The following is a 25,837-nucleotide window of genomic DNA, read 5'->3' on the forward strand; positions in this document are numbered from 1 at the left end:
AAGTGGCCCAATGAAGGCCATCCCAGGGACTTGGGCTGGAATTAATGGGAAAGAAATGCTCCTGTTTCATATTAATAATTATCTTGATAATGTAAACTTAGGGTTGCCGGAGAAGTATTTGCTATGACCTTGGGAGAATTTACCTGAGAAACAAGCCAGTATAGAGCAAAGTAGAACAATAAGAGAGAGAAAGAGAGAGAGAGAGAGAGAGAGAGAGAGAGAGAGAGAGAGAGAGAGAGAAACGAAACTTTCCGGAAGCCAGAATAATTCTCCTTTCTGTGGAATTTGTTTTGAATTGACTCTTATTTTCAACCAGTGAAACATTATATATCAAAGAAATGGACACCAAGAGTGAAAGGTAGATTATAGATCTTAAAATGTGGGATTGGATAACTAGGAGTGATGAGAAGAAATGAGAATTCTCTCATTCCTGATTGTGAAACTGACCATCATTGCTCTAAACCGTCCCCTCAAATCTTGATTAGGACCATTTCCTACTAAAGATTGAATTTTAGAAGACTTGATAGAAAAATATCAGGATGCTTGAGAGTTTATAATTTTCTTATAGTTTTTAGCAAACTGCTACAGATTCAGTCAAACCTGTACTGATGGACAGATGAGCGAGAAGAAAACACCACCTTATTATGAGAGTATGAGAGGTCTTCTTGGCCAGTAGGAAGCAATCCAAGATGATTAAGATTCAAAAATATATATCCCACAAATAGTTGGAAAAGCTGAATTTTCTGCCCCTAGGCAGTCAATGCAAATGAAAGCAGAGAAACAAGAAACTCAGTGTATTAGTTTCTTATTACTGCTGTAACAAATAGTCACACATTTAATTGCTTAAAGCAGCACAAATTCATTCTCTTTCAGTTCTGGATGTTGGAAGTCTAAAATCAAGGCGCTGGCAGGGCTGTACTCCATTCAGAGGCTTTGTATTCCATTTCCTTGCCCTTTTCAGCTTTTAGAGATGATTCATGTTTCTTACCTCACGATCCCTTCCTTGTATGACTCCAACCTCTTGCTTTCCTGTGACATCTCCTGTGACATCGCATTTCACCTTCTTACCTCTTTTTTTTCAGGGCCCTTGTGATTATTACATTGGATTCAATCTGATAATCCAGGATAATCTCCTTATCTCAAAATCCTTAATTTAATCATGTCTGCAAAGTCCCATTTACCCTGTAAGGTAATGATTCACAGGGCCTGGGAATTAGGGGCTTGGACACCTTTGCGGGGTGGTCATCTTCTGACCTATCACACTCAGCTGGAAATCTTATGGGACCTAGAAAAAAGTTTCACCCAAATACCTCCTAATCGTCACCTTCCTTGGAATGGAGAGAGAAAGGTTACCTGTGACACTGTTTAAATCCTCGGATCCAAACAAGTGCAAAGCCAATTCTGGACTTTCTAGTGAAATGATCTGTTAAATCCAGAGTTTAAGATTTTTTGAATTGAGTTTCTGTAATCTGCAACCCAAACATGCCTGATTTGTACACTGGCTCAGGGTCACAAAACAGCAAGCCCAGAGCAAGGGCTTCCCTGGTGACACAGTGGTTGAGGGTCCGCCTGCCGATGCAGGGGACATGGGTTCGTGCCCCGGTCCGGGAAGATCCCACATGCCGTGGAGCGGCTGGGCCCGTGAGCCATGGCCGCTGAGTCTGCGCGTCCGGAGCCTGTGCTCCACAACGGGAGAGGCCACAACAGTGAGAGGCCCGCGTACCGCAAAAAAAAAAACAACAAAAAAACAAACAGCAGAGCAAGATTTCATGCCAGGTCATCTGATGACCGAGTCCAACCTCTTGATCGTTATAGGGGTCGCTGATGATAATGCTCATTTGCCCTTTATTTGACCGGGGGGCCTCTTAATTCTTGGTTCGTGCTCTCACTCCCACCTGCCTGCCTTGGCCACAGGGATTTACATTGTGGCTTCTTGTTCAGGGCTACACTCTCTTCTAATCCTCACCAAATTCCTAGCCTGTTTCTTCCAGTACTTTTAAAAATATGGTAAACAGTGACTCACTGACAAGCTAGGCCTCAGATTCTAGGGCTGCAAAGACATGTATCTTTCCTGGGGTATAAGAAAGACTTTGTCTTTAGAGAGAGAACTAACTATCCCCTTCCAACCGATCCCATCTCCAAGACTGGAAAGCATGCTTTTAGTAAAAAACAGTTGAATTTTTAAATTTTGTTACATTAAATTCTTAAACCTCAAGTGTTACCCACAGACTTCACTACTGGCTGCCTGGAAGACACCATCCTTTGCTTCAAGACCTTATATTGCCCAAATGACAGCTATTGCTTCAAGCTAGGCTTAAATATAAACACAAGGTACGAAGAGGGCATAAGATAATCAACTTAATCTAATTTATGCAAGGTGGTAGGCAATTATTGTTTTTCGAAGTGAGATATATGATTACTGATTGATTTTATGATGTTATAATATTCTGTATTTCTGTAACAGTTCACTTTAGCTGGGCTGTCCCGTCAATTTGGAATGTTAGTCCCTTAAGTGAACCAAATCAGGTTATCCTGGCTCCTTAGCTGGACCTAATATAGCCTTAAGATTCATCATTTGGCATTTGACAAGTGAAACGTGGGTATTTGCATAATGTAATTTTGATACTTTTTAAGTTCCCATGTGAAGATTCTTTCATTATCATATTTTGTTATAGATTTCAGAATGGTTATATTTATATGATATCCTTTACCATTTAGAATAATAACTAGGGAAAAAACATAAATACTCCAGTAAATTCTCTTTTAAAAAAGTCATATTTCATGCAGTGAAGATTATGCAATGGTTTTTTTTTTTTTTTGCGGTACATGCTCCTCTCACTGTTGTGGCCTCTCCTGTTGCGGAGCACAGGCTCCGGACGCACAGGCTCAGCGGCCATGGCTCACGGGCCCAGCCGCTCCGCGGCATGTGGGATCTTCCCGGACCGGGGCACGAAGCCGTGTCCCCTGCATCGGCAGGCGGACTCTCAACCACTGCGCCACCAGGGAAGCCCACATGCAATGGTATTTTGAATTGAGGATCCTTAATGCAAATTCAAACACACTTTACAAATCGTAGGTTGTTACAGTCAATGGGTGACAACATACCTTTTAATAGATAAAATACCCTGTGTTTTATTTGGTTGTTAGACTCATTTTGGAGCTAAATGGTTTTTGTGTTGCCGTCTACTTGTAGGAAAACTTATACACGTTACAAAACATTTTACCTGGCTTTTTATAGAAGTGAACACACTGGTTAGCCGAGGCTGATAGAAGTCTGGATCATTTTTCTATATTTCTAAATCTGAAATAATTCTAATGCCCCCCAAAAATGTCAAAGCAAGGCATTAGAAAAAAGATGATCCTCCCCCCACCCCCAAATTTTAATCCCCATAAAAACTAAGCTATAGGTACAAGTTGTAAGTAGCTATATGGTCATAGCAATCTAAGAGTAAGAGAGAGAAACAAAATTTTGCTGTGTCCCTGAAGTACTTGGCAGTCTCGAGGGAACTGACAGATGTTGGAGACAGGATTTCAAAGCTAATGTGAGCACTTCTACATTTTTATGTTTATTGCTGGGCATTCGGTTGAATTAGTACTATTTCCTGCCCTTCTGGATCTCACAATCTAGTATGTCCCCATACTTTCCTAGCTTTGGTGTTAGTCTCTGCATCCTCCCATCTGATTCCCCCTATATTTTCTTCTTGCCCTAGATCCTGGGCTGTTCTAACTCTAAGTTAGTGGGGGTGGATCGACCTGGCCCTGAAGCTCCAGGTTCTGATTTTTGAATTAAGAGAATAGCTCTGTTATTTCTGATGGGAAGGAAACTCCCTGACCCTCCCAACCCTGTCCTCAGCAGCTGGGGTGTCTGTCTTGGGAAGGCCTTGATGACACCTCAGGCCTTCTGTTGCCCTTTCCTGGCTAGAGCTACTTCTGCTGCCGAGGCGGTTAATTCATCAGGCTGGAGCCCAGTGGGTTCTCTGGCCCAAGGAAACACTAGCACCCCGACCAGATGGCTCTTGGCTTCATCTAAGCTGCAAACTCTCAACAGTAGGTTTACCAGCTGTGTGACCTTCAGCAAGTTTCTTAATCTCTCTGTGTTTAATTTTTCTATTCTGCAAAATGAGGCTAATGATAGCACCTTCCTTACACTGCTGTTTTGAAGATCAAATGTGTTACTATTTGTGAAGCATTTGAACATTTAAATCCTATATGAAAGTTTGTTAAATAAAAACAAACAAAAGAAGAGCATTAGGATATGCCACTCCAAAATATGTCTCTTTGGCATAAGGATTATTTTGAGCTAATTATTTTTGAGAAACTGCAGACACTGGAGAAGCTCAGAAAATAGAAAGTTATCTTTTGTAAGGGAAATTGGCACTTATAAAGGAGATCTCCCTTTGTAAGGGTGTCTCCCTCTCGGTACCAGGAAGAGAAGGATAACTCTAAAACATAACAGAATCTTGTCAATGGAGAAGGCAGCCACTTAAATCTGCATACCATACCATACCCTTGTTGACTGTGGTTTTCCTGGAAACCTCTAACTGGCCTCCTCTGTTGCACCTCCAGCACACACCTTTCTCTTTTGTCTTTAGCTGGAGATGATATTTACGGGAGTGGCTTAGGCCATCTTAGGGAGTTACTAGGTTTCCCTGGGTCTCTCCCATGTATACATGAGGCATATTTGTTAAATTAATTAGACAAGGAGGCCATTGGACTAATGTGGCTCTAGTGCCTGGTGGCCTACATAAGCAAACCAAAATAAAAGCCTATATATTCCTCACGCTTCCTAGATCAAAATGCTAAGGACAACCAGTCACAAACAGCCAGCTAGGTTTTAAGCTGTAGTCAATCAATAATTTCCTTACTTTGCTTCTGCCTTTTCTCTATAAAGGTCTCCCCATTTCCTGTCCCACATAGTGCTCCTAGCCACTTGCGGTTTAACATTACCCAGTTAGAATCGATTTTTGCTCAAAAAAAACTCTTAAAATTTTTAATATACCTCAATTTACCTTTTAACAACATATTAATAAACGTCTGTTCCCTTTTCTCTTGTTAATCTATCTTTTATTACAGGGATCTCAGACAAGAACTCAGAAGAAGGTAGAGGGAAAGTTAATTTTCCTCCTGTGCAGAAACAAACAAACAAATAATCAGTGTGTTGGGTAGAGAAGAGTTAGTGATGACAAGGGAGAGAATTCTAGGATCATAGAGATATCCTCCAAGTATATGGGGAAAGGGGATGAGACCAGAGTGTCTTGTATTTGTCGTCCCTGATATAGACCCTAATGCATTCAGCCCTAGACACAGGTTTAAAGATGATAAATGTGCAATTACTCTCAAACCTCTATTCTTCTTCCCTTTAGAAAAGATCTTAAATGTATTCTCTAGGGAGTAACATTTATTCATTTATTCAACAGTAATTTTTTTTTTCTCTATTCAGTACCTACTTATTTCAAGGCAGATGCTACATGCTGGGGACACACGTAACTAAGTTAACCATGGTCTCTGACCAGATAAGCCTTAGATTCTAGTTGGTGAGAGACATTATGCAGATAACTGTGCAATTACTTATTTAATCACAACTGTGAAGAGCACTCTGAAGGAGAAAGATAATGTGTAACAGGAGTCCCATCCTAATCCTGTGGGTCAGGGAAAGTGTCTTTAAAGAAATGGTATTTCAGAGGAGCTGGTTAGGCCAGGGGTTTGGCCTTGAGGAAGAGAAGGGCGTTCCAAGCTGAGGGAGCAACATGGGCAAAGGCTCTGGAATCATTTTGCACTAGATGAGATTCAACAAAGAAGAGAATTAATGTCTTACTTTAAGAAGGAAGGAATGGTAGGTGGCAGATGTTTTATATAATCACCTGTTTCCCCCAAAGGCAGACAGTGTGGGTGCCTTATAATTTTACCAGCACCATGAAACAACAGTAGGGAATATTGAAAATAATTCTGATTGAGGGAAGGGAAGATTTCATGGAGGCAATTATACTAGGGTTTTACAGGATGGGTTGAGCTACAATAGACATGAATAAACTGGAGGATAAGAAGCTATAGACCAAATACATCACTGAAATGTAAAATGTTTGGTATTAGCAAGACGGCAGAATTTATGCTTGTATTTTCTTAGATCTACTTCTCTGGGCTCCCGAAAGCATACCGTGGAATCCACTGCCAGAGCCACTTACAATAAAGTTGTCCTGTTTACAGGTTTTTGATAAGCTGTTTTTATTCTTTAATAAATAAGAAAAGAGGCCATTGTCCTTTACAAAATAGCTGAGGTTGTACTTGAACAAAATCTGTTTGGAAATGTTAAGCTGGTTACACAGAACTAATATGCCTCAAGGTGGTCATTCTCTCTGGATTAAAGCTGTGGAACAATTGTGGCTCCTGTTACAAGGAAAAGGACAAAGGGCCATTATGAAAAGGGACAAAAATCTCTGTTCCCAGAGGGGGACTGACAAGCTGAAAGTCCCCCTGTACATGCCAACACAAAAGGCTGATTGCCTCGGATTGTTTGTTTATGTAAATCAAAAGGCTGCCATTAATTCTGCAAGTGGGACTGCTGAGCAACAAAGAAGGTGGTGATTGGCCAGATTCTCGCTCATGCGTTGGTGGCAAATCTGACAAATTCTATTACTTTTGTGCTATGCTCTATCTGCACACCTTCAGGAAAAGAAGCTTGTTATTATGCACTAAAGGGAATCATTTGTGTCTTTAGAGTAAGAGCTGGATTTGAAGGCAAGAGAACTTCTCAAGGATCTTCCCCAAAGCTCTCTCCAAGTCGGACTCAACTGTACATCATGACAGACGTTACAGTGACATTCAGTCAGGTTGAGTGTAATGGGGATACACCCCCTGAAAAGAGTCAACAAAAAATCACTAAAATCACGGAAAAAGCCAGTGATATGGATGGCACCCCACCATACTGCAGGGTAGAATCTAGTCTTGAAGATGAACCCACGAAAGGAAGTCAGGAGAAAAGTGAAAAATTACAAGAGAACATACTGCTCCACTCGTCCATGGATGAGAAGATTCTAAAAGGTAAAGCATTTTCCTCTTCTATAATTTGCTTGATTTGATTTGTAAACTCACTCAGGAATCTTTGGGTGAACTGTTATGACAGGAATAAGCTGTACATCCTCCCACCCTTGCCCCTGCCCAAATGCAGTCCCTTATCCTACAGGGGCTGCAGAGTATAAGGACTAAACCTCTGCCCTGGGTCAAATCCAGGCTCATTTATTTGATAGCTCTGTGACCCTAGACAACTTTCTTGGCTTCCCGAAGCCTTGGTTTTCTCATTAGAAGAAGGCAGAATAATAGTTCTGATATTTGTACAGTTGTTGTGAAAATTCCTGTTGGTTAAATGTTAACTACTGTTATTTATTATTATATGGACAGCACCATTATTATTCAGTCAGAAGAAATTCATAAATTCAACTTTTCTTTCTAAATCTACCTGGAAGTGTCTGAATTCGTGGTACTATAAACTTACATAGACATTAAAGGAGAGGTTACCGTTATGCTTATACATAAAAGGAATCAGTGAAGAAATGAGTTGGAAAAATGAAATAGTTATTTTTAGTGACCACAAAAATCAAAGACCTCTACCTTGTTAGAGTCTTCATTGGTAATTTATTTATCTTAGACTACTTAAATGTTAAAATATTAATCTTGTGGGGGGTTTTCTTCCCAGAAACACCAGAAGAGAATCTCTATATTGCTCATAAGGCTATCACAGATCTTTCTCTCCAAGAAACAAGTGTTGACGAAATGACATTCAGAGAAGGTAAGAGGAACTTCCATTTTGTACACAGAAATTGTTTGATGGAATGTGGAAGACAGTTTTTGCATGGGATGTTACGTGAGTGTGGTATTGAAAAAGCAATCCAGGTAATGCTTTCAAAAACTCAAAGCTGCTATAGGCAGATAAGGGAGTCTGGATTTATCTGTGGGTTCCACGTGGGAAAGCATTACACACTCTTCAAGACTGAGACTGCATGGAACGGTAAAACTGATTGGCACGCTTTGACCTGATGATATGATATCTGCGTCTTAATAAGTTAGTCTACTAAATAAACCTTTCCTTTTGATTAAGTGTCTTCAAATCTATGTCAGGCGCCTTGCAAGATGTAAACATTTCAAAAATGGGTTTATCTTAAAAGTTTACCATTGGCATACTGTTTAAAATAATCTTATAAATTTATTTATCTATAGGAAAATTCTAGGCCTCTGCTGTAAGCACAAAATGGTTACCTAATTCTTGTCAAAGAAATCTTCCAGGTGATGAAGTTAATTTTACTTGTGTTCTTTCAGAAAAATGGGAGAAGAAAAAGAACATTGATTTTTAAATGACTGTATTATTTTTCAAATAAACTCAAGAGTCTAAGAGACACAAAATCTTTTAGACTTCTAAGGAGACACCTACATTCAAACAATTTCAAAATAAAGTGGAAGATAAAAATCTACCAATTAATCATTCATATCCTCTCTTGCAGCCATACACATCTTATCTCAAAATTGAAGTCAGCTTGGTAGACCTAAGTGATTTAGCTTAGTCAGGACCTTAACAAGTAAAACATTGAAGAGATTATTGGTTGAAATATTAGAACATCACACAAAATAGTAGATGCCTAGGAGGATAAGGTTGTTGGCAGTTTCCTGGGTTTGTCCCCTTTGCCTGGACACCTCTCAGACTGTCTGCTGACTACATACGGTGGTCCACTGTGTAGTCACTCAAAGAAGAACGTAGTAAGCAACAGTCACTGTCAAGCTCTTACATTATCACAGATAATTTATAAGACCTAAACCGCATGAAATGGACTAAATAACCTCTCACCCTAACCCTTCTACTGCCAATGAGCAAGCGAATTCTGAGAGGCAGGGATCTCAACCTTTCAACTAGAGCCCCTTTCAAATTTGTGATCAGAAAGTCACTGGAGACAATAGTTTTCTATGATCTTTCATTTCCTTCAAATAAAGAATAAAAGCAGTCTGGATTTTTAAAGTGGATGATCTCAGATCAGAGTTTTTCCCTGCATGAATCCTTTTGTGTTTGGTGGAACATGTTCCTCCTGTAGGGTTAGAAGGACACATTATGGTGTTTTTTATTTTCACAATGGCAAACAGCTATAAAGTCCCCAAAGAGAATACTCCTGAGTGGAAAAATAGGAAGATGTTAAAAATACTTAGAATTATAATTTAAAGTCAAGAAGTAATTTCATGCATGACAACTCCATGCCCAAGTCACGAATATGAGTAAAAAGATCAGTTTCTTTGGTTCTTATGGAAAAGAAGAAAACAAAACAAAGCTTAAAATTATAGCAAACATTCGAGTACATATTTATTTATGATGTAAAGAATACTGACTGGATGCCAGTGGCCTGATAGGAGTTGTGCACAGCTAATGAGGAGAGATGAACCACCTCCACTTCTATCTCTTTGTGTAAGTTTACAATCTGATTCCTATAGTTGGGAAAACAAAACGAAAAGAGAATGAAAAATCTCTGATGGAAATGGACTTGTCAACATCTTTCAGTGGAAATAGGAAATTGTGGAGGAGAAGGGCAAAGAGGAACAGTGCCTCTCGCTTTATATAAAGACTGTTATGGTGTTGAAAGGGAATAGTGAACGCAACCCTGAGTCATGTGCACTGCAGGCTGAAGCTTCCCACAGAAGTCCTTCAGGGCTGAAAGCTCTAAGAACAACCTCTACTCTCCTATTATTAATTCATTTTTTTCATGCTCAATAAATATTATTGAGGATATGCTGATAGGATGTGTTTGAAAAGTGAAATTTGCAATGAATTAAATGAGCCTCTTAAAAGTCACTGCATGGTACCAAACAACTTAAGTTAATTAGTTGTCGGTTAAGGACATGTCGAAAATAATAGGCTAACCTAACACTCTGTAGATATGACCTCAACATGATTTTTAAATCTTGACTCACTAGAAATCAGTGGCAGATCTTAGGCTATAGAGTGTGTCCTTTCGTGGACTTGATGCGTCCATTAGCCCAGCACATGACTCTTGGCCATCTGTACTCCTCCTCCATAGCTGGTACTTTAGGACATGAGAACTCTGAGAAGCATGGTGGTAAACACTGAATTTGCTACTCTGAGTGTGACCAGTCACTGGCAGTCATTATTTCATTATTTTTACTGTTGGAAGAAAGCCTTTTTTCTAACTTTCCTTGAGGAGTGTGTGTGTGTGTGTGTGTGTGTGTGTGTGTGTGTGTGTGTGTGTGTAGGAGCTAGGTCCAAATATTTTTTAATATATTCACATATCCACTCGTGACAGGCTAGACAGGATTTTTAAAAGTGTGTCTCAGGGAATACCAGTATCGCTAGATACAGTAGTCCACACCAAAAATGTTCCGTAGTCAGATGAGGTTGGGTTGCTGGATGCTAACATCCATTAGTATTTTAAAGGCTTGGATAAATTCTGAAGAGGCTTACTTCATTGTGCTTAATGCAGTGTCTTCCAAGCTAATTTGATGGTGTAGCCTGTTTTATTGTGTAAAACATATTAATAACCCATAAAACAATATCCCATAAAATGTTTGGTGGAAAATGATTGTCCAGAAATATAATCTGGAGAATCTGTGGTATTTTGAAATCTCTACACATATCAATTGCCAATTGATTTTGCTACAGGACGTCAGTGGGAGAAGATTCCTTTGAGCAGCAGTTACCAAGAACCAAGTAGACGAAAGGAAAGGATTGCTGAACAACCTTTAGGAGAGAGAGGAGATGAGGATCTGAAGAACAAAACTCAACAACAGGCAATGGAAATTGAATGGCTAGGATTTCGGAAACCAAGCCAAGCTGATGTGTTACATTCTAAGCATGATGAGGAGCAAGAGGTTTGGGATGAAGAAATTAATAATGATGATGATGATGATTGCAAAGATGATGAAGATGAAGTTCGAGTGATAGAACTTAAGAAAAAAAATGAAGAAGGTTCTCAGTTAAAAGAGGAAGGCGATGCAAGTGAGGACTCCCCACTGAGCAGCCCCAGTTCCCAACCTGTCACACCTGATGAGCAGCCAGCCTTCGGAAAGAAGGGTGATATTTCCAGAAATGCTTATTCAAGATACAATACGATATCCTATCGGAAAATCAGAAAGGGGAACACCAAGCAAAGAATTGATGAATTCGAGTCTATGATGCATTTATAAACTAACTGGAACTGAGAAGTTCTCATGCCCACTAAAGCAAAAGCTAATTCTCTTCTCCTGAGATGCATCTTTGTATGCCTTGAGTCATCCCCTATAAAGAAGTGGAAGCTTAATCTCTGTTTCACTGCAGAATAATGTGGAAATAACCCTAGGCAAAACTCAGTCTGGTAACCTCAAATCAAAAAGCTTTAGATTCATTCTTGGATATTTGCTTTTTAAATCCTCACTAATATAGCCTGTGTGCTAAGCACTAAACAGTTTGACTTTAAAAGTAGCAATGCTGGGAAATGTAGTCATCAAATGAAAGAGGACTATTTGAAATGAAATGTATTTCTTTTGGTGTCTTTCTTCCTGAGGGTGATAGAAAGTCTGGTATCAAATCTCTCTTTCTTTAAAACGTGGTTTTATAGACTCTGGCAATAAACTTTCCAAAATACTTTGCCTTTCCTATTATCTTCAGATTTTAAGTTGTTTTTCTTGGCATGTACGGAGTGAAATTCTGTATAGGCTGCCTTCCTAGGTGTTACCATTCACTGAATTTTCTCACTAGAGGGGCTGAGCAATTGTCAGTCAGGAAAATTCTGTTTACTAAATGTTGGCTTTATGTTCTCAAGATGAATTAAATCCATTGTGAGATTGCCACAGGGAGGGGCTGGAAGATTGGTGGGCAATTGACTAGAGTTATATCAGATAGATTATTTCTGAGACTGAAAATAAAATCTTGTCTAGCACAGTTAATGTCATTAAACATGAAAATGACAGCTTTAGCACAATTTTAAGAAAATACCCCTCTCTATTACTACACTTTCTCCTATTAAGAGTATCTCAGAATAATTTTCTTTCCTTAGAAACCTGAGACAACTCTAGTCATAACTGTACTAGTTACTATGAAAATGGAAATAATTATCTTAGAATATTTTCAAAGTAGAGTGTGAGCATGTATTTTTAGTGAGAAAGCTCTGATGGTTGTTGGGAATATATAATTTACTGGACCTCAGCCCAAATCAGGATGCTTAAAATTGTGCTTGTGAAGCTTCACTCAAACCAATGTGTCAAATAATGTATTGAATATTTATGAAAAGGGAGAGTCTATATTTATATTCTTAGATAGTTCCATAATTTTTCATTTCATGCTTCTATATATATTATCCTGAGCTTTCTGTCACCACAGATAAAGACATTTCTTTTGGCCCTAGAAATAAAAAGACAATTCCTTATTGTCTGAATGTAATACAGTCTTCATTGTACTATTCAACCCTTTGTTTATTTATTTTTCATTTTGTGAAAAACCCTGGGTTAGCCCTTCTCAGATTTTTGCTTATTTCTGTGTAACAAATCCCACACATTCTAAAGGCACTTTCTTTAATTCTTTTTTATCATGTAATATGTTTCCATGGTATCATATACTATTAGTGTTGATGAGACCCAATTTTGAATTTTTTCCTTTTATTCTTTCAAACAGATACTTCACAACCTGACCATATAAAAGTCTGTCACGCTTAATCTATAGAATCTATACATTTCACTCTCGACAATGCAAGTTTTCAGAATAAAGACAGGGAAATCAGTTTTTTATTGACAAATTTCGGTAGAAGATTGATGCACTAGGACAATTACCTGTTTACTTAGAGCCTCTAAATCTTTTCACTTGGACAAGCTATTTTCTTTTTGGATTACTGATGAACCCTACTATTTTCTACTTAATTTCAAAGCACAGTATTGTGTTATCCATCATGGAACAGGACCATATTCTTAACCTACCATCAACAGAGCCTGTATTTTGAATTATTCCAGCAGAGGCAGCCAATTCCTGTGGAACTTGAGTGAGGTGGGAGGTCTGTGGTCATTTGATGTGGTCAAGCAACTAGCTCTAATTGGACTCCAAAATATAGTAACCCTGGCCCTTTTAGTTTTGTGCTCTTACCAGATGATTAACCAACTATGAAAGATTTTATCAACAAGACTATTTCAGGGTATGTTCAATGAGTAAATGCTTAATGCTCATGAATGAGGCAATGTAGTTGCAGAAGAGCACTGAAACTATTATTTGGCATTCGTGCCCATTGCCCTATTCCGCCATCTTACACTAAGGCCACAGAGCTTAGTGACTGTAAGTACATAATGGTGATGGGTGGCTGTTTGATTCTTGTAGCCTAAGAAAGACAAGGGTCTGGTTCAAATCTCATGGGGGGATACTTCACATATTTGAAAAGCATATGGGACACATTAAGAACACAGATTGGTAGCTACACATGAAGGTTTACTGCTTTTGTGCTTCAAGATTCAGGAATGGAAGAAGGACTCTGGTACCTGGTAGGAGGGAGAATTGACTTATTGTGAGAATGCTGGTATTTCTTACATGACTTTTTATTTTCCTTACATGCTGGGTGAACAGGAAGTAATAACAGCTCTATTTCTCTGTCAATATAAAACGTAACCCTTCATATAATGCTACCTTTGAAGACACAGAATATATCAGACTCTATCTATCTACCTATTAACAGTTTAAATAAAGAACTGTGTTTGACTTGCTCTCAATAAAAGTTTGTGTCCTTGTTTTTGGTGCCTAGATTTTATTTTTTTTAATCTGCCTTTTAAAATTTAAAAGAACCCTTGCATATTAGCAGCTATTGAGACCATCAATAAATACCATTTCAGAAATCAAGAGAATACCTCCTTTTAATTCATTTGCATTATTTATTTCAAAAAGGTCTTAAAATGCTTGTATATGAAATTGTAAAAAGAATTTCTGATGGATAGATATGTAATGTTCATGAGACATTTCTATTATTTTTACAGGAACTGAACTATTGTTTTAGATACATCTTAATTCCAACAACTTGAAACATATATATATCTTTGTAGTCATTAAGGTAATACATTGCTGTGAACTATGCTGACACTTTTATAGTAATTGTTTCTACATATTTACATGGTGGAGTACTTTTGACACACTTTCAAATGGAGAACAGACATTTGAGTTTTTCAAAATGATAGGAAAAACATTTAAAATAAGTACTAATAGAGAATTATGGAAAAAGATGAAACACCAGCGTATCATGAAGAAATATGTCTGGCCATATGAGAAAGGCATTATTTCTTTTAAAGCCTAAACTTTCATTTCTCTATAAAAGCAAGAGGGCTATAAAAAGTAATGTCAAAAGTTACAGCAAACATTTGTCCATTTTAAAATATCAGACAGGAACATAATAAATATGAATACCAAAACGTGTACACAGCTCATGAAGAACACAAGGTAAGTAGAACATACAATTGACATAAACACAATGACACGGGTAGTAATGAGCAGTGGAAATCACCCGGATACGTGGCAAACTACAAAATCAAAGCGTTTTGTAATTAACCACAAGCTTGGATGAGTTTTGGTTATGAATTTGGAAAGTAATTGAATTTTTACTTAGAAACTTAAAATTACATATTTGATTTATTCTTTATAGTAAACTTGGTCAGAGGCAGAAAAACTGGGTACCTAAAAATGTTCAAATTTATTCCAAATTCCTTTCTACTCCATAGTTTCAATCTAGTTTTTCCACTAACAAATATCTTTAGGTAATCAATAACAAATTCACAAATTTAACCTTTGCCTTCCCTTGTTTTTATGCCCAGCTCTTATAGCTAATACGTATAAAACTAGCAACATTTGGGCAGTTGTTTGAAGGAGAAGAATTAACGCATGTGCATAAACCTAAACTGAATAACAAGCATCCTGATAATTTAGAGTTTGGTTACTCCTTTCAGGTCTGGAAAAAAAAATACCCAGAGTGAAAGTCTGTGTGAGATACTTTTGTCCAGAAGACCAGATGCAGATGAAGCTATGCACTTAAGAGAGACGTAAAAAAAATCCCAAAACAGTTCTTAATTTTTCTTTGTTAGTTAAAACTCTTGGTTTTACTTTCTCTCAGTTCAAAGCATAAAATATAGAAACATACCCATAGCCATATATATATGTTTTAGTTTCAACAGCTAATATAAAGACTTTGTATAGATATTTATAACCAATATCCTTGAACTGGGAAAACCTATCAGTCAATAACAAAATAGAAAATCTCAGTTTTCAAAGAAATTATTTGTTACTTATTTGATGGCTACTGTCGTCATTAGAAACTCAGCATATTAGAAGTTGCTCTATTTGCTGGAAAATGAGATTTTTGTGTTTTTGCAAAGCAAAGATTCACATAAACTTGAAAAGAGACCCTAACTGTAGTGATAACTATTAGTTGACCCATTAGGTTGAAAACAGAGGCATTAAATCTTAGTGCGATGGTATTTTTTTCCTTTCTTTTAGGCACGGACACCACCAACACCTGAAATTCCACCCATTAAACCTCATCAGGAGTAGATAATACTTTACATGGCTTATTCAAACCTGACCATGGAATGGCTATTTGCCAAAAATGAATATTTTTGTACATTAACTGTGGTTAGTGTTCCTTTTCTCATTTCAAGGCATCTTGGCTCGTAGCAATTGTTGAGTAAACTTATGCAAAGGTTGTTGTAAAAGCATTATGGTGACAATCTACACATTGGAATGAAAGCTACACGACTTGGTTTTTGTTTTAAATTAAAGGACTCCAGTTTTTCACTTTCCACCTCTGTTCAAATTGAGCAATTTGTCAGCTTTGATTAATGGTTGGGGGACCAAAGAGTTGGTAATATCATTCACAGAGAAGCAATCTCTCTATGTCCACTTCTCCCTCTCATACTTGTTCTAGGAAATGGAAAGGAATATGTCCTGCATGAAGTCAAGGAGATAGACCACTGCGAAGTGTATGAGGATAACTATCCTTAAGCCTACACTTCAGTTGTTTAACAGAGAGGGGCGCAGCCTCTATTTCCTGTCTGTACAACATGCAAGAGAGAGACCAAAGAGGTGTGACTCTATACCAAGGGATTTTAACTGAGCCCACCTGAGTTGTCTGTCCTACTTACAGAAGAAATAGAAAGAGGAGAAGAAGGAGGGAGAGGAGAAGAAGAGGAGAAGGAAGAGAAGAATCAAAGAATCACAGCAGCATGGTTTAGTGAAAGAGGCTCACCTTTTTTTTTTTTTTTGAGCCCAATAGAATGGAATCTGGGTTTTAACTCTTACTAGTGGGACGACTTTAGACAACCCCTCTCAGCTATCCTCGTCTGCATAATGAGGAGAATGAAACTCCCCTCACTGAGTTGCGCACAATAGTGAGATGGGGCACAAACAGTGCCTAGCACATAGTAGGTACTCAAAGGTACTTAGTCCCACTTCTTTTCTCTTTACTCCTTGTAATTTTCTTGTTTTTATCCAAGTTCTTGGGGCTTTCTTTTGAGACAGAATTTCTTTTCTGCGTTTGAATGTGAAAGTTAAAGATGTTACAGCAAATCAAGATGGTACTATCTGGTGAACCTCAACTCCATTCTCTTGCATGAGAGACCCTTGAAAATCATTTTAAGCCATTCATGAAATGAAGGTTGACTGGAAAAATTGAATTCCTATACACCGTAACTAGTATCTTTGCTCCTCTACAGTTCCTAAGGCAATTCTAGAGGCAAGGTGTTAATATATAAGAAAGTATTTCCAAATTAGAGTTCAAAGCTAATGATACATTGTGATCAGAGCACATGGTGGTTTTTGCCCTTGTGAATGACAGTTGATTAAATGTTGGCAAGAAGAATTGAGCAAATTTGAGGCTGGTGATAAAAAACAGTTGTATCAACAACAGCTGTGTAATCCTTCAGGAGAGTAGGGTAGAATCTCTAGGTAACTGTTGAAAACAAGAAAAGAACTGTGCAAGCTGGAAGGCTCAGAAGAACTCAGACGGTTTGGTAAATTAGTTTTTGATCAAATAAGTCCTGTAAAATATTATCAACTATGTTTGTGTTCAAGGTAACAAGATGCAGAGACATTTTTTAAAGAAAAGGCAATAATTTAAGCTAATCCAGGGAAAACTCTGAAGTCCCCAAGAACAGAGCCCCCTATTGAGGAACTTGGGCTAATTAAGACCCTAATGTGTCCCAGCCAAGGGTTTATCTTTAGAAGTACCAGAAAACCTAGAGGCATTTATACTTTTATGAAGGTCTTCTGAAAACAAAAATTAGAGGGCAATGTTTAAAAGAATGTTGGTAGTAGATTTCACAACTAGTCAATACTCTTACAGTTAGGTCCATAAGATTCCTAACTACTGCTTAGTTCCTTGCTTCTAAGAGTAATTGAGCAAAAACATGGTAAAAGCTGTTTTAAAAGTTCTACCCAGGGCTTTCCTGGTGGCGCAGTGGTTGAGAGTCCGCCTGCCGATGCAGGGGACGCGGGTTCGTGCCCCGGTCCGGGAGGATCCCACATGCCGCGGAGCGGCTGCGTCCGTGAGCCATGGCCGCTGGGCCTGCACGTCCGGAGCCTGTGCTCCACAACGGGAGAGGCCACAGCAGTGAGAGGCCTGTGTACCGCAAAAAAAAAAAAAAAAAAATTCTACCCACGAACAAATATGTGATGTATGAAAACAGTTCTTTGTTATATTGACAATATGGATCCAAATATAGCTTCACATATTAAGTATGTCAAGGCAAAGCCAGGAAGAGCATACACTGAACAGACCACAGAAGGGTCTTTTGAGCAAAAATATTCAAATTTCTTCAGCTGGTATACCCAAAGGTAAGTGTATCAAAAACATAATTCATCTGTTTGTGAACAGAGTTGACATTTTTGGTGGAAACTCTTTTTGAATAAAAAGAGATTCTTTAGACTGGCAGAAAACCTTTCAACATTTTTCATTTACACAAAGCATTGCATGAGGCATCCAGCATATTTAGTTTGGTCAGCAACTCAATTAGTCCTTTGGCAACTGACTTGTGTTTTATCCCTCACGTGGCTCTGTTTTGAAAATAATTATCTCATTTTCTACTCATTTTCTTATCTCATCTGCAATGTCAATTATTTACATAAAACATCTTAAATATGTTGCAAATACGTAAAACTATTTCCCCTTCCAACTCTTAGTTATTGTTTTGCTTTTGTGTAATTAATTGGGAGTTAAAATTTAAACAGGAAATCAGAACTAAAGGTGCCCAGTTTTACCATCAGCTCAACAGCACAGGTTTGTTTGTTTGTTTGTTTGTTTTAATATTAACAGGAATATAGCATGATTGACCTCCAGAGACCCAACCCTAACAAAAAAATTTATGTATATCTTTCTTAAGAATGTTGTGGAGGAGATTTGGTTAGGCTAGTGGCCCTGTCTCTGGAGATCCAAATTCTAATCCTGATTCTCTCACTAACTGGCCTGGGATTTCTGGACAGGCCATCTTCCTTACCAAAATGAATGCAAAGGATATTAGGATTTCTAAGATATCTTCTGGTATGCCTAAGTATTGTCATACCTAAGATTATGTGCTCAATTTGGATCAAAGAAATATTGGAATTTTCCCCAAATTTATCAGTGTTATCTTGAGGTCCACATCTAGGACTTTATTCTTTTCTCCCCCCACCCCCCGCCCCATAGAGGTGCCGGATCCCCTCCCGTTTTTGGACAAGTCTCGGACAATTTTTTCTTAACTCTCTCCCTAACTGTTTTAAACTCATTCTCTTCCCCTTTCTTTATGTTTCCCTCACTTTATTTCTACCTTGAAATCTTTTAGAGCTCATTTTTAGCATTCTTCATCCCCGTGAATGCTGCTGAATAGTAGTATTTTCACATAAAAGAACTTTAATATTTTTCCGTGCTCTACTTCTGCTTTACTCATTTCAACTCCTCTTATTTGGTCCCACATTAGAGTAGGTTCAATGATTAAATGTATTTTTGGTTACTGCGGTGTGCCGTGACCCAGCCTCTATTTCTCTGCATTTTTTTCTTTCTTTTTTAATATCCACATGAGTCTAGAAGTTACTAGTATGACCATTTTTTAAAGTGCAATTTAAAAGCACAGAATGAATGGAAACAACATCCATGTCTAGAATCGAATAAGCATGTGACTTCCTCACTTAAAGTTTTTCCACTGACTCAGATTGGGAAAAACATTATACAATCATCTAGATCAAAACCCTGCCATCAAGGAGTATTATATCAATACTATTTCAAACTGTTAGGTAACCATGCATGTAGTGGGGAGGGATTTCACCAAGGTGAAAGCTGTGTGTTTCTGAGGTCTTTTAGCCTAGGAACTCAAGTAATTTTCTTTCTTTCTTTTTTTTTTTTGATGAAAAAATAGCAAATAAAGGATCAGCTTCTCACTGATTATACCTACTTGTGGACCAAAAGAGCTGGTTATGATCAAACTCAGCCTTCATGAGTATCATTGTGCTTCTCCAAGTACTTCCGTCTTCTTTTCCAGTTACCTGTTACATGGCATGTGGAAACTTGAAGGCTTTGTTCCAGCACAGGGTGGAAAGCAGGCAATTCAAAAGCCCATCTAGTGCTAAGAAGGACTCCAATCTAATGTTGGACTGTTTCCCTGAGTTAACTTTTGGTATCTCAAATATTGTGATTTTTAAAAAATCTTCCATTCAAATGTTATTAATTTTGAAAATTTTGAACTAGCATGGAGAAATAGTCACCAAGTTCATTGTCATAGTCACAGTGTCTAATAGATTTACTAGATAAAGACATCAGTTCCTCCTCAGTCTTCATAATATTTTTCAAATTTCCACTTTTGATATGGCTTCACTGGGTCACAAGCAGCAACTTTCAGGGTCTTCTGAGAGAAATTTCCTTCTAAGCATAACAACTGGTGATAGTTTCCGAAAACAATGTGATTCACCTGGAGAGAAACATGATCTGAGAATGAGCCACAGACTGAATTTGACAATCGTGATGTAAGAAAATGAAAACCAATAAAAAATTAGGTAATTACATTTTTGATTTTTCAGGAATTCTCCTGAACAAAATTAATAACATAAACACAAGTTTTAGGCAGTATTAAGTTTGTCTTTATCTCAAACTAAGTTCTCACATTCTCCTAGCTACAAGACGTTTAATTCTTCATGAGACAAAAGATGAATTTTCTGATGATATGGCTGATAATTATATTACTTAAAGGAAATAATTCCAGATGGCATTTACTATATTTGATCGCTGGCTGCCTCACTGCTGGTAGTAAGAAAAAATACACACCATTATAAAAAGTGTGTTAGTTAATTTCTTAAGTCTGTGACTTAGAATGCAAATTTGGAATAAAAAGTGCTAGAAATGATGTATTTTATTTAAGAGTTTCCTATCATGATCTCTGAGAGTACATAATGTCTGATGTCCAGAAAGTCCAGACGTGATTAGAGAAAGTCATAGGTATTTCAGAGGTTCTATTATTGCTTAATATTTATTGAATGTCCTAGAAATGGTCGATAACCTACTTAGAACTTGCTCATGGGTTTATAATTTTTTCACTTACCAGTCCTCTCAATTACCCATGACTGTGACAAAGATCATTCTAATTATATATATATTTAATTATATATAATATATATATATATGTTGTTTTGAAATGCTTTAAAAATTTATCAAACAGGGGTGACTTCATAATAATTTATTTTAGAGATGCTCTTACAAAACCAATGTCATCCTTGTAGGATTTTGGGAATATGATGCTTGAGTATGCTCAAGGTTTTGTAAAAGAGATAACATTGAGAAGATCATTCTGGATTTTCTACAATGTTCTGCTCATGGGTTGTAAAGAGGTAACTAAATAACTTGTCCCCAGCAAAAAACACAATGTGGAAACCGGTATTGGAGGGGCATTCTATATCCAAATCCTAGCCGCCACCTGTGAGACTTTTCCTCTTAGGTGGCCACAGTTCACAGCATTTGAGGAGGGCTGACCTAGAGGACACCTTTTAAATGCAGATTCAGAAATGTATAATTTTAATAGCTCACTGGTATCCGGGGTCAAACTCACTGTCACCCTTCTGCCTTCCATGAAGCTCTCAATGCCTAATGCTTTCTAAAAGAAGAGACATGTTCCTGTTATTCATAGTCTTATTCTCCATTTCTTTTGTTTTTTAAGACTTATACATCTTGGGGGACCTAGGAGGTTTAGTAAGAAAACTACCAAAATACTGAAAAAATAAGAAAGATAATTGTCAAGATACTCTTCTCCATGACATCTAGCGTCGTGAAAAGGGGAACCCAAGGCAGAAGGCAGCTATGTAACATGTTACAAAGTCATAGGCACAAACAAGGTAGGGGAACAGCTTTCTAATTTTTGCCAGCTTAATGAAATTACCTTATTTACAAATTGGCTTACCATTAAGGAGACCAGTTTTGGGCCTATACAAAAATCAGCGAATAAAGGCTTAAGTTCTCAGTGGGCCCAATCCAGTTTATAATTTAATTTAAGGACTGTCAGCTCCTAAATATTTTAATTTAAGGACTGTCAGCTCCTAAATATTTTCTCACCAGCCTAATATCTTTTCTGATAACAGATTCACTTCTGAAGATGAGAAATGTATTCTTTTTCTCATTCGCAATCTCAATCTTTCCTCCTCTCTCTCTCCCTCTCTCCCTCCCTCCCTCCCTCCCTCCGTATCTATCTATCTATCTATCTATCTATCTATCTATCTATCTATCTAATCTATCTATCTATCCATCTACGTATCTCTCTCTCTCCCTCCCTCTCTCTATCGCTCCTCTTTGCCACAGGGTTAAGAAAGCAGAAGGTAAAATGTAATTTATTCAATATGTGTTTACAGGTTTTCTTAACACTATGCAACGTGAAATTAGCAGCTCACACACTGGTAATTCCTAATTTTTCTGAATAACTCAATAATAACCATCATCACTAAAAAGAAAAAAATATTGTCCAGAAGGAACTGAAATATAACAGGGATGATCTATAGAAAGAAAGATTGGAGGAGGTGTTGCTTAGGTCCTAATTTTGATCCTGAGCAGGAAGAAAAATGTCATGAAGAGAACAGTCACTGGCTGTGACATCAAAAAGAATGGAGGCGCTCCAAAGAAAAAAGTGTGCTTACTTTGGGGTTCATCCCTGAGCAAAATGATGGTCTCGCATACTCAATGCATTCAGTGGATTTGGTGGCTACCTGCTAGTGAGATAGCAGAAAATTTGAGAAGGCAGGCTTGAAATTATTCCTACCACTCCAAGATCCTACACCAAAGCTTATGACTTTGTGTCCTATTAAAATATAATTGGGGAAAACAGAAGACTTTGAGAGTGAATAGGATAGAGCACAGATGTTCTGGTAAATATTCACAACTGGACCTCTGGTAAAACATCCCCGATTTGTAGTGTGAAATAAAATTCATATTTATGGCAAGACAAGAAAAATTTAAACATAAAAATTCCTCTCTGCCCTTTGGCCTCCCCTCTCCCCCATCTATGCATTGTGTCTCCGCATTATGCATTGACCGAACCTCCCCCATCAGCAGGAATACCTGCTCAACCATAAACAACAACATTCTTCTAGCATCAACAACTCCTTAAAAGAGAACAGTCCTTCCTGATCTTGTGAAGGGTCACATGACCCACCACGATGGCACTTAAATCTGGATTGTGTAAATTGTCAATAATTCGTTATTTAATGTGCAGCCCTGTGTCTCAAAAAATTTATATAAACTGTGTCTTGACTTCTAACAGGCAGAACAGTTCTCAGAGCTTTCTGAGATGCTCTTTCCGGGTTATAATCCTCAAATTTGGCTCAAATAAAATTTTCCAATTCTTTCTTAGATCGACTGGTTAATTTTTTGTCAACAGTAGCATGGGTATAAATACTTGCATCATGGCTGGTTTCAAGTTACCCATGTGACATTGCTGAATGTGAAGTTGGCAAGAGCTGTGCACAGCCAGCTCCCCCAGGCTGGTTGCAGTTGGCTCCAGCACCCGCTCAGAGCCTAGGCCTCTGGGAACCAGAGGGCATGAGAAAGTCTCTCTACACGGAAAGGAGGCAGGATGCGGAACCAGGTTCACACTAAGTGCAGGGCTTGTGGGAAGCACACTGCTTCTCACTTTTCCCATATACTGTCCCTGTAAACTTTCCTGGTAACCAGTGAGAACCAATTCTAGTCTATACACCTTTCTTCTGGCATTATTAGTTGACTGAAGCAAGTGACTTTTAGAAACAAAGATGACAATAGCAATTTAACCAAAAGAACCTGGTGACTGTTCTATTTAAAATAACTGACTTGAAATAAATTTTGTGAAAAGAATAAAAAAAGACTCAACAATTTATAGAAAATATCTGTTTATCTCTCTGTATGAACTTTCACACTGTCTCTATTGTCCCAAACACACTTAAGGCTTCTGATTGAGAAAGCTGACAATGAGGGTTTTATGTCCCATTTAATTGAAAGCTGGATTTGTGGTAAGCAACAGGTGCAAATATTCTCTTACCAGTTCTGGATGAAAGACAGATGTTGATTTATGCAGCCATTTTAGCCCTTTGTTTCTGTTATCACAAGGGTGCAGCCTCAGGGCTCCGTTATCAGGGAAGGGAGCTAAGCACCATTCTCCTTGTTTAATAAGTCTTAACCAGGTGTAATTAAATTGTTGAAGCTGTAGGTGAAATGAATAAGAAGGTGACTTCCAATGGCACACACAAGTAGCAGCTTTGTCAAACGTTTTTGTTAGCAATGCTTAAGAATATAGGCACTCTAGTCAGATGTTCTGTGTTCAAATCCTGGTGTTGTCATTTTCAGTTCTGACCATGTGGGCATATTATTTACCCTGTCTGATCTTATTTTTATCATTTTTAAGTTGGATAGCTATAGTGTCTATCTCAAAACCTTGGGGTAATGACTCTCAAGTGTTGAGCACACAGTAAGGCCTCAATAAGTGTTAGTTGCAATAATAAAAAGTATTTAGTACAATTAGTATGTATCTGCGAATGGATGTCATTTTAGGTGTTCTGAATGCCAGACTACCTTGGTGCTTGAAGTATTGGAACATTCAAACCACCACATAATTTAGGCCCCTGGCCATTGGGGCTACAGGGAGATCCAAGTCACAGTCCTAAATTACTTTGATGGGAATTATTATGTTTCTTTTTTTTAAGACTAGACATTTGGACTCCTAGAGGCTTTGTTCTATTATAGGAAAGGTTAAAAATCTTTCTTTGCTGGTAGCATAAGGAATCACCAGTTTGCTACTGCGTCAGCATCCCCCAGTTCACAGGAATGGCTCTTGGAGATGTCCAGTTTTGGGGAGTCGCCAACTGTATGTCTAAAATAAATACTGTTTTAGGTAATGGAAGGATGTTTTTAATTTTTATAAATATTTCTCTCCAGTTTTCTTACAACCTAGTACTGTCTGCCTGGTCAATATACTCTAAATGTCTAGGTGTGTGGGAAATTTGTTGTTTTGCACCAATGTAAACATATTTTAAGAAAATAGACTGCCGGTAAAATCTATCTAAATACTTTTATCTAGTGAACCATTTGTAATATAATTGAGATTTAACTTAGATTATCAAGTATGTTATTGTATTAGAACTCTCCATTCAAAGGGTAGTACCTGGACCAAAATTAGCATCTCCTGGGAGCTACTTAGAAACGCTGAATCTCACTCCCCACTATGGACTTATTAAATCAGAATCTGCATTGTAACAAACTCCCCAGGTGATATGAGTGCACATTAAATCTGAGAAGCACAAACACGTCATAATACAAGGATTTATGTGGCTACTAGGAGAAGCTAACTCTTACCTTGAAAAGGGACATTTCAACTGGTAGAAAAGTCAATAACTAAGGAGACATTTTAAGTAAGGTGACAGATAGGGCTTGATGGTTCAATCCTAGGGTTTTATTCCTTTTGAGCTTTTTTGGATGAATGCTACAGTCACTGGCTTAATATTAAGCCTCATTAATTCTGCTAAAAATAAGTTAACTTCCTCCATGTTCCTTTACTTTTTATTACTCAAACCAACCAAAAGAAGCAGAAGCTAAAAATGAGTAACAAGACAAAAAGGAAGATGGGCGTTTGTGAAAAGCAGGGGCTCCATGATTCATACTTTTTGTCTCCTAGCATCCCTTCGAGAGACTTAGTGGTTATTGAGAACTTGGGTTTTCAGATAAAATACTGGTTCATCAGACACAGAAAGTCACTATAATGATGAGTCTTGAAGGATTGCATTAGTTAATATTTTACTTTCATATAATTTGGACTGCTTATGGTTTTGTTTTACAATTTACTACTTTATTTCCTCTTTGAATTGTTAATACGTGAAAATTACTTCTTTCAATTGATTTTTGACACTTTTCTCTTTCCTCTGTCTCCTCTTTCCTAATTAAGAACGAATTCCATTAGCTTCAAGTTTCCAATCCAGAGCTGAATTATAGCAGCTTTGAATTCAGAGGTAGAGATGGGATGTGCTTGAAAATACAAGCAATACCTCTAAGTCAAAGCAAAGGAGTAAGTCTTGGCAAGCCTAGATTCTCATCACAAAAAATTTCTCTATCAAAGAATTTACCTGAAATTTTAGGGGGTGAATTCAACTCCGGAATGTATGTTCCTGTGAGTCCTATTTGGTACCCAAACTGATAACTGTCCCCACAGAATGAGTTGTTAGGAAACATATGTTGGAGAGGGAGATGCTATCACTCAGAGCTCACCTCCAGCCCTGCAGAGTCCTTGCTCTGTTCTCCCTGGCCCTACTCCCTCCCCTAAATATTGTGCTCTGAGTTTGTTGAAATTTTGCTTAGAGTTTTCCGCCATGGATCATGAATTGTGCAATTTG

The 25,837-nt window shown here is 37.8% G+C and overlaps 2 protein-coding genes across 3 annotated transcripts in view; one reads left to right on the forward strand and one right to left on the reverse strand.

Annotated features, from left to right (window-relative positions):
* Positions 1 to 6,773: 6,773 nt before the first annotated feature.
* Positions 6,774 to 11,172, forward strand: ERMN (ermin). Of its 2 annotated transcripts, none has more exons than XM_060151493.1 (3): positions 6,774 to 7,038; positions 7,691 to 7,783; positions 10,649 to 11,172. In XM_060151493.1, exons 1-3 carry the CDS (start codon positions 6,798 to 6,800, stop codon positions 11,170 to 11,172), a joined length of 858 nt encoding a protein of 285 aa, XP_060007476.1. In that variant the 5' UTR covers positions 6,774 to 6,797. The 2 variants fall into 2 exon arrangements, with proteins under 2 accessions (XP_060007476.1, XP_060007475.1); XM_060151492.1 differs by having other exon boundaries at positions 6,798 to 7,038; positions 7,751 to 7,783.
* Positions 11,173 to 19,773: 8,601 nt separating this feature from the next.
* Positions 19,774 to 25,837, reverse strand: part of GALNT5 (polypeptide N-acetylgalactosaminyltransferase 5) — a 36,625-nt gene continuing 30,561 nt past the window's right edge. The window contains exons 9-10 of the mRNA XM_060151495.1: positions 23,497 to 23,658; positions 19,774 to 19,914 (exon numbers count right to left, since the gene is read on the reverse strand). Coding sequence (XP_060007478.1) covers positions 19,774 to 19,914; positions 23,497 to 23,658 — 303 coding nt within the window. The remainder of the gene's footprint in view (positions 19,915 to 23,496; positions 23,659 to 25,837) is intronic.

The sequence above is a fragment of the Lagenorhynchus albirostris genome, chromosome 6 (genome assembly GCF_949774975.1).
Source record: "Lagenorhynchus albirostris chromosome 6, mLagAlb1.1, whole genome shotgun sequence".
NCBI lineage: Eukaryota > Metazoa > Chordata > Mammalia > Artiodactyla > Delphinidae > Lagenorhynchus > Lagenorhynchus albirostris.